Source organism: Alosa pseudoharengus, unplaced genomic scaffold (genome assembly GCF_046254945.1).
Source record: "Alosa pseudoharengus isolate Yale_2024_CS ecotype anadromous, Long Island Sound unplaced genomic scaffold, YU_APseudo_1.1 YU_APseudo_1.1_scf_19, whole genome shotgun sequence".
NCBI classification, from domain to species: domain Eukaryota; kingdom Metazoa; phylum Chordata; class Actinopteri; order Clupeiformes; family Clupeidae; genus Alosa; species Alosa pseudoharengus.
The window spans coordinates 6,223,526-6,233,466 of NW_027468657.1; the positions used below are offsets into that span (position 1 = coordinate 6,223,526).

Sequence of the window (9,941 nt, forward strand, 5' to 3'; positions counted from 1 at the left end):
CCCCCACACACACACACACACACACACACACACACACACCTCATCCCCCCATTACGATATTGATTTTCTCATTATAAGATGGTAATGAGTGGCATTTATAATTTTACCAACTTTGTCAGGCTCTGGAGAATAATTCTATGTCTGCCTATTACTATTTTTAGAGCTTATTCGTATTAATGCAAACAGTTGTATTTTATTTTATTTTTCCATGGCCTGTGGAATAGGCGTTTCTTGCCCAGTGACGTCACATGAGCAGGGATGTCATGGCGTCGTTGGAGCACAGACCGAAGCTGCAATCTTGCTAAAAGCAGTCGTCGATGTGTAACTCAAAATGGAGAAAAATGCAAACCTTCATCGGGATGTAGGGGGGAGCTCTTTGTTCACGACTCTGCCCGGTGAGACGGGGGACATAACGGCCGTCGGAGGGGTAAAAGGAAACATAGATGCCTGCAAAAAGAAAGACCCGTCGCTCAGTACTTCGGATAGTAGTAACGTTAGTTCTAACGCCAGTAGTAGTACTACAATTGTTAGCCATGCTAACGCCATCTCGACCACAGAGAAATCAGATATCGTGTCAGAAATGACTGACTCGCGTTCGCTTCAGGACGGGAACGCACACCCGAGTGGTTTGTCGGAAACCTTAACATCCGAGCCGAAGGACCAGCTGATTAACGGGATGGAGCACAACCCGCCCTCGGCTACGGGAAATGACCAGGCTGCCACCTCAAAGTTAGTAAACAAGCCAGCGAAGGGTGAGCCTCCAGCGATGGAAGCGCCAGCGGCTAGGATTATGCCCACTCAGCCCGCCGTGTCGGAAGGTGTGTCGGTGGAACAGGCCAAGCTGTCAAAGCCCACTCAGCTGGCTCCGGAAAACACTAAAGAGGGGAATGCTAGAGCGGGGGTCTCGGTTTCCTCCGAGCGAGCGGCCGTTTCCGAGGGTGCACCGAGTGGGAGTGACCACAGCATCGCAGGTGAATCCCGGAGCCTCGACTCGCTGGAATCGTTCTCAAATCTAAACTCCTGTCCAAGTTCTGAGCCCACCAGCGAAGGTTTGGAAGACAAAAGTCTTGCCCTCGCCCTGCAGAACGAGTACGGCCCGGACGGAGCCAAGCTGCCCGTCACCAAGGACCGAAGCGCCGGCCAGTCTATTTATCACATCAAGTGGATAAAATGGAAAGAGGAAAACACTCCGATCATAACCCAGAACGAGAACGGCCCTTGTCCGCTCTTGGCCATCATGAACGTTCTCCTGTTGGCATGGAAGGTAAATAGTAAGATGATGTTGTAGCCCATCTGACAACCTCACACTTCATCTAATATTCCACAGTGGACATGTTTGTTCTGAGTCAGTTGTGTACCACAGAAAGTGTAGCCCATCCTTGTTCGTTTAGTCACTCATCCCTTTTCCTGAACGTTTAATCTTAGGTCAGTCAGTCACAGTTAGCATAGACCCGCTAACCCCGCTCTATTGTGTCGCTGTCCAGTGTCCATAGATCAGATGTGCCTCCCATGGATGCACTAGCCTGCCTGTGGCATGGTGTAGTAGCCCACTTAACCAGCGAGCCATGTTGGCATACATGAGTTTCAGAGCTACCCTGTCTAATCCTGACTGTGTAGGACAACTGTGCACTCAGTGATCTCACTTCAGCGCAGGTCTTGCTATGAGAGCGGATGTGACCTGCCACATTTGCTCTCATAGCAAAACCTGCGCTGCGCTGTAAAGTGTGTAGGTGTCCTGTGGTCAGTCCTCACTCCTGGGCAGGTCGTGGTGACCAATGGCATTACTAGCATGCAAGAGGCCACTCTAAGCCCTAGGGCCCTCTGAGGCGTTGGCAGCAGTCGTGAGACAGGGCGACAGAGAGATGAGATTGCGAGGGAGACGCCCACTGACCTCTCACTGTGACCTGTGGCAGTGAGGGCTCCGCTGGATCGTCCGTCACGAGGAGTGTGGGTTCTGACAGCGCAGCTGTGTTGTGTTTCCCTCCCTGCTGCTCCTGGTGGCACTTGGTGAACTCATCATGTGTTGTTTGTTTAAGCAAAGTGATTTTAAGAGGCCCCAGAATGTAATTTGTGGGTAGGCAGTGTACCCAGGCCTGTCAGCTGATGTTGAACAGGTATGAAGCCCTCAGAGGAGTTTGCTGAGTATCTCAACCAAGTCACATGATGGTTCAGCTGTGAGCCCTATTTGCATAATAAAGCGTGTATTTGATTGGTGTGTGTGTGTATGAAAGAGAGAGAAAATAATGTGTGTGTGTGTGCATGTGCTTTCAGTGTATCTCCTCTCTTCAACCTGAAGTGAGGTTGTGTGTGTGTGTGTGTGTGTGTGTGTGTCTGTTTAGTCCTTTGATAGTCTCTCTGAAAGCGAACACCATCTGGGTGTCAGCCATATTGAACACAAATTATGAACAGCCTGTGTGTGTGTGTGTGCGTACTGCGTACACGTGTGTATGTACGTGTGTGTTTTTGGAGTTAGAAAATAATCTATCTGCGTGTGTATCTTATGTTATTGTGTTTAGTTGTTGTGTTTGTGGGCGAACTGACTTCAGCTCCAGTGTGTGTACGACATAACGGCACACACACACACATGCATGCATGCATGCACACTTTTCTAAGTCACCAGTCTGTGCATGCACCTGTCAGATCTGTGTGTGTGTGTGTGCTCCTATAGCTGAAGTTCTAAGGTCACTAAACACACACGTTGTGGAAGACATGTAACATCAGCAAGCTCATTGGTTGGCTACCTACAGTAGGATCCAAACCCTGTGATTAAACAGAAAGTGCTGCAGTTCAGCACTGTAGTGCATGAGTAGTGAAAAGTGCTGCAGTTCAGCACTGTAGTGCATGAGTAGTGGAAAGTGCTGCAGTTCAGCACTGTAGTGCATGAGTAGTGCATGAGTAGTGCATGAGTAGTGGAAAGTGCTGCAGTTCAGCATTGTAGTGCATGAGTAGTGCATGAGTAGTGGAAAGTGCTGCAGTTCAGCATTGTAGTGCATGAGTAGTGCATGAGTAGTGTGTGTCTCTCATGGTTTCTCTCCTTTTGAGTTTTTTGGTCATTCTCCTTCTGTGCAGGTGAAGATGCCTCCAATGATGGAGATCATCACGGCCGAGCAGCTGATGGAGTATCTTGGTGAGTGTGTGTGTGTGTGTGTGTGTGTTGTGTGTGTGTTGTGTGTGTGTGTGTGTGTGTGTGTGTGTGTGTGTGTGCTGAAGCAGGTCTGAAGGCCCTGAGCTCCCCCGTCTGGCTGCTGTGTTGAAGGTCGTGTCCTGATAAAGTCCAGCACCACTCGCACCTCACACCACAGCCAGCACAGGGTGGACTGGGGTGTGTGTGTGTGTGTGTGTCTGTGTGTGTGTTCCCTTGCAGCTCTGTGCCGATGTGTCAGGGGTGAGGTGGGTGGAGAGTGTGTGTATGTGTACGGTGGGGAGCATGTGTGTTGGAGGTGAGGTGAGATGAGGTGTGTGTGTGTGTGTGTGTGTGTGTGTGATTGAGGTGGGGATAGTGTGTGTTGGAGGTGAGCTGGTGTGTGTGTGTGTGTGTTTGTGTGTGTGTGTGTGTGTGTGTGCTTGAGATCTGGCTGGGCTGAAATGTTTGGACAGCATGCTGTAAGGGGAACATGGGCCTCCGGCAGCAGATGTTTCTCTCTCTCATGTCTCTCAAACAACCTGAAGCCTGGCTGTCCACTTCACCTCACTCAAATTGAACACACACTCACGTTTACACTCTCTCTCTCACACACACATATACACACAGAGGCACTCTTTCTTACAACACACACATACACACACACACACACACACACACACACACACAGTTTTCCTCAGAGCTAGCAGGTTATGAATTGCACCAGGTTTAGTCATCACATGTCGTAGACCAACTCTCCTGTCCCACAGAGTGTGCAGTGTGTTTGTTGTCAGAAAATAAACAGCGGAATGATGTCGAGAGCATCCTTCCCCCTCATCCTCTGGAACAAACAAACATATATCAAGTGCAAGAAACTGAGAGTTCTCAGAATGTAGGCTAGATTCATAGAATGCATAGGAATGTGAGGAAAGCGGCCTGCTGAGATTTGCTGCAGTAATGTAGGCGTTGAGGAGCTTTGATTTTGTTTAATCAGAAACTAGCCGCTGCACCTTTAAGTGGAGTTCACCAGCCAGATGTTGAACCACGTCTGAATGTGGGTGTAGGCCCCTCAGACCTGGGCCTGTGTTTGGGCCTCTGTGTAATTGCCTGGTAGTCCATGTCAGAAATTGCTAGTTTGGGCCCAGGCTGGTAAATTTAACTCTGTGTGCTGAAGAAAATAGCAGAAGACAAGCTGAGGAGAAACTACATAGCCCTAATGTGTGTGTGTGTGTGTGTGTGTGTGTGTGTGCGGAGAGGGTTTACCTAACCCTAATGAGACGCTAGGAATGTCTGTGAACCTCTCTGCTAGCAAAAATATCTCTGCGCAATCATCCACACACACACACTCTCACACTCCACCCTAACATATGCTTTTGATGGATGGTTGATGGTAGCTGAAAGCTGGAGCTGCAGCTGATGTTTCTGGTGTTTGTCAGCCTCTTGCGTTGTAACAGACTTGGTGAGGGTTTTAAATCACGAGACCACAAAGCCCGACTCTGAGCACCGAGTAGTCCTGACCGGGCGCTCTGAGCTCCGAGTAGTCCTGACCGGACGCTCTGAGCACTGAGTAGTCCTGACCGGGCGCTCTGAGCTCTAAGTAGTCCTGACCGGGCGTTCTGAGCTCCGAGTAAACCTGACCAGGGGCTCTGAGCTCTGAGTAGTCGTGACCAGGGGCTCTGAGCTCCGAGTAAACCTGACCAGGGGCTCTGAGCTCCGAGTAAACCTGACCAAGGACTCTGAGCTCCGAGTAGTCGTGACCAGGGGCTCTGAGCTCCGAGTAGTCCTGACCAGGACTCTGAGCTCCGAGTAGTCCTGACCGGGGGCTCTGAGCTCCGAGTAGTCCTGACCGGGGGCTCTGAATTGGCAGCGACTGAGTTACAGCAGAGACTTTCTAATGAGGAGACACAGCACTCAAAGAATCCTCCATAGAAATGCATGGGCTTAGTTTGCAACACCAATATGGAAGTTGTCAGTCCAGCGTTTGAGCCGAACGCCAGTGTCAGAAACCACATGTGGCCGAAGGTCTATTTAGTCAAACATGGAGCTGCCTGTCACATCTGTGGAGAGATTTGAGAGATTCAGAATCCATCCAGAGTCCATCAATGTGTTCTTAGAGACAACATCAACTCACTCAAACCTGTCTGGACATCAGAGAGTTACATTGTGTATATTTTAGACATTTCTGAATCGCTGAAAAACATCAAGCTTGGTCTTGGGCTGTGTGAGATATTCACAGTTGTTGATCTGTGATCGATAGGTCTGTGAAGAGTAGCAGTCTAATTGAAACTTTCACAGAAATTCTGAATTACTTTGATACATTCTATGACTAAGAACTGTAGAATAATATGAAAAGTGTGTGTGTGTGTGTGTGTGCGTGTGTGTGTGCATAGCTGCTATATAGTCATGGGACTGTAGGCAGCGATGCTGACTAGTCCATAGGTCAGCTTGATTGAGGTCTCTCACACAGCATCCCAAGTATGTGAGGACGCACCCCATACCGCCTGATGTTCCCATGCTTACAGCACTAGCCAGTGCTCCTCTCTAGTTCTAGCTACATAGCATTGGCTCCAGCTGTTGGCCCACAACAGGCTCAGGAAGGCTGAGGCTTGTTTTCCTGTGGAGTGGGCTGCGTCATGTTGGGCTAGTGGTACTCTAGACTTGCGCTGTGTAGTGGAGTCTACTGTATCTGTGTAGCCACATTAAAAAAGAATACTACTGCCGTCTGAAGCATGTTTGGGAGAAAACAGGGACGTAAACAACATGGCTGGTGTGTGTGTGTGTGTGTGTGTGTGTGTGTGTGTGTGTGTGTGTGTGTGTGTGTGTGTGTGTGTGTGTGTGTGTGTATGTGTGTGTGTGTGTGTGTGTGTGTGTTGAGTAGGGCCAAGTGGTCAGGTGTGTGCCGAGAGTCGGCTCTGCTTGGGGGGAATCCCCACGGGCCGCCCTCTGCTAACGTCAGGGAAACCAGAGAGCACTCAGGGCCTTCACTGGCATGTGCCCCATCCCACCTCACACACACACCCCCACACACACACACACCCACACACACAAACACACACACAAACACACACACACATGCACGCACACACCACAAACTCTCTCTCTCATACACACACACACACACACACACACACACACACTTACACAAACTGTCTCTCTCTCTTTCTCTGATTCACACTCACACTCACACACTCACACACAGACACAGATACACACACTTGTTTGACAGTTGATATCTGAATGCAGGCAGGGCTTCACTGTGAGCACAGCAACAGTGGGTCCTCTCAGCCCCCACCCTTTGCTCAGACACAGATGGAAATATGCTGATGGCTCTTCCATGGAACACACACTCTCACACACACACAACCTAAGACGGCCCCCAAATATGTATGCTGCTGATGGATTGTGTGTGTGGTACTCTTTCAGGAGTATTTCAAGTATTTTGCAAACTATGTAATTAATATGTAATTAATTGATAAGTATAGTGTAGATTTCATACCAGTGCATAGTCTTACAACATGCATTGGATTGGGGTTAAAGTAATAACATACAACGTTATGCACTTCAGGGGAATAATATGCAGTTACGTGGAAATGTGCTCACAGTTTGATTACTGACAGTGCTGTGACTACTGACGGTAGGGTGCTGTGTGCACTTAATGTGAACCACTGCTGGGCTTAAGTATACAACTTGCAATAAGACTTCAGTAGATACTTGGTATGGTTATGGCTATGGTTATGGTTATGGCTATGACTATGGTTATGGCTATGGTTATGGTTATGGCTATGACTATGTATATGGCTATGGTTATGGTTATGGCTATGGTTATGGCTATGGTTATGGTTATGGCTATGGCTATGGTTATGGTTATGGCTATGACTATGTATATGGCTATGGTTATGGCTATGGCTATGGTTATGGTTATGACTATGTATATGGCTATGGTTATGGCTATGGCTATGGTTATGGTTATTATTATGTATATGGCTATGGTTATGGCTATGGCTATGGTTATGGTTATGACTATGTATATGGCTATGGTTATGGTTATGGCTATGGTTATGGCTATGGTTATGGTTATGGCTATGGCTATGGTTATGGTTATGGCTATGGTTATGGTTATGGCTATGACTATGTATATGGCTATGGTTATGGCTATGGCTATGGTTATGGTTATGGTTATGACTATGTATATGGCTATGGCTATGGTTATGGTTATGACTATGTATATGGCTATGGTTATGGCTATGGCTATGGTTATGGTTATTATTATGTATATGGCTATGACTATGGCTATGGGATTTGGCAGACACTTTTGTCCAAAGCGAATAGATAGTATACGTCCTACTAATAAGACTTAAATATATATTTATGACAGTATGTGTACTAATAAAACTAATACGTATATATTTATGACAGTATGTGTACTGATAAGACTAATAAATATATATTTATGACAGTATGTGTACTAATAAAACTAATACGTATATATTTATGACAGTATGTGTACTGATAAGACTAATAAATATATATTTATGACAGTATGTGTACTAATAAAACTAATACGTATATATTTATGACAGTATGTGTACTGATAAGACTAATAAATATATATTTATGACAGTATGTGTACTAATAAAACTAATACGTATATATTTATGACAGTATGTGTACTGATAAGACTAATAAATATATATTTATGACAGTATGTGTACTGATAAGACTAATAAATATATATTTATGACAGTATGTGTGTGGGTCACAGACCACAAGGAAGCTGTATACAGCTGAAAACGTCACAAACATCCTTCTGACTATCACCACAGATTGGGTTTGTGTGTGTATGGTTAGTATCATGGCACTATGTGCTTGCGTGTGTAACGTCACGCACACACACACACGCACACGAGCAAGCACACACACACACACAGACACAGCTCTTTGGTAGTCTATTGGGATCTTTCTCTGAGTTTATGAATAAGACATTCATGTGCTTCAGAACAAATCAATCCCATCATGATTCAATTATTATTATGAATCATAGATTAGCTCTGGAGATGCATTGTGTGTGTGTGTGTGTGTGTGTGTGTGTGTGTGTGTGTGTGTGTGTGTGTGTGTGTGTGTGTGTGTGTGTGTGTGTGTGTGTGTGTGTGTGTGTGTGTGTGTGTGTGTGTGTGATAGAGAGAGCCCAAGGGGGCTTCACTCAGAAATGTTACCAGCAATGAGCTGCTGGACTGCAAATCATTTGGACACTCCTGTGTGTGTTTGTGTGAGTGAGTGACCCTCCTTTGTCGAGCTACAGTCATTCAGAGAGGAGCCTGGTGTTGTTGGCCTGAAATAACTGACCAGAGGCTAAGATGGCTGCCGAGCGGCAAGACAGGCGTATTAGGACTGTGGCTCTGGGGGTGCAAGCCAACCAGCTACTAGCCCACATAACGCTGTGCTATTCAATTCATTATGCTAAGTGTGTGTGTGTGTGTGTGTGTGTGTGTGTGTGTTATTGCACGCACACACGCAGGCACAAACACACACACACACACACACACACACACACACAGATTGTTCTCAGCAGCAGAGCAGATCTTTTGAGTAATCACAGAACTTGCTGTAGAATATACTTCCAAAACATCTGTCAAGGACTGTATACACTTACCTACTCTGACACACACACACACACACACACATATATATAACACAGCAAGTTTGAAGCAGAGTAAGTGTGTGTGTGTGTGTGGAGGCTGAATAAATCAGAGCTGATGGGAAGTAATGAGACAGGTGACCTTTACTTGTGTGTGTGTGTGTGTGTGTGTGTGTGTGTGTGTGTGTGTGTGTGTGTGTGTGTGTGTGTGTGTGTGTGTGTGCACTCGCCCGCGTTACTAACGTTATCTTCTATGTCTGTGTGTGTTTGATGTGTTAGTGGGTTGAAGCGTCCGGTCTCGGAAGATGCTCACATGTAGGTGTGTGTGTGTGTCTGTGTGTTTGTGGGTGTGTGTAGGGATGGTTGCTGTAGAGTGAGTCGACTTATCCCATGCACTTATGCTGTAAAGTGTGTGTGTGTGTGTGTGTGTGTTTTTGAGGGAGAGAGCTGATGCTGTACTTCCAGGGAGTGAGCCCTCACACACACACACACACACACACACACACACACACACACACACACACACACACACACACACACACACATATAGAGAGCCCTCCATTTATGTTAAAAGTGCTTCTGGTAGTACAGGCATAGTGGCCACAACACACACACACACACACACACACACACACACACACACACACACACACACACACACACACACACACACACACACATATAGAGGGACAGAGGGCCAGTGGTGGCGTGGAGGGGAACTGGAGGAGGCTTTCCCCTCTTCTCTCTCTTTTACTTCCTGCCTGGGTAGAGAGAGGGAGGGAAGGAGGGAGGGAGAGAGAGAGAAAGAAGAAGGGAGAGAGAGAGGGAAGGAGGGAGGGAGAGAAAGAGAGAGAGAGAGAGGAAGGAGAGAGAGAGAGACAGGGAAAGAGGGAGAGAGAGAGAGGGAAGGAGAGAGAGAGAGAGGGAAGGAGGGAAAGAGAGAGGGAGGTAAGGAGGGAGGGAGGTAAGGAGGGAGGGAGAGAGGAAGAGAGGGCAGGAGGGAGGGAAGTGGCCATAGTGAGCTAGTGAATGCAGGCCAGACCACAACCCAGTAGAGAGGCCTGGCACTGGGAATACAGAAGACTGGGCCATGGAGCGCACACACATACACACACACACACACACACACACACACATAGAGAACACACTCAGACCCCACACACACACATAGAGAACACACTCAGA

At 47.2% G+C, this 9,941-nt stretch overlaps 1 protein-coding gene across 3 annotated transcripts in view; it reads left to right on the plus strand.

Annotated features, from left to right (window-relative positions):
- Positions 1–242: 242 nt before the first annotated feature.
- mindy2 (MINDY lysine 48 deubiquitinase 2) overlaps positions 243–9,941 on the plus strand; it is a 38,237-nt gene continuing 28,538 nt past the window's right edge. For all 3 annotated transcript variants that reach the window (XM_076291553.1, XM_076291552.1, XM_076291551.1), the window contains exons 1-2: positions 243–1,264; positions 3,070–3,127. In XM_076291553.1, coding sequence (XP_076147668.1) covers positions 332–1,264; positions 3,070–3,127 — 991 coding nt within the window. In that variant the 5' untranslated portion in view covers positions 243–331. The remainder of the gene's footprint in view (positions 1,265–3,069; positions 3,128–9,941) is intronic.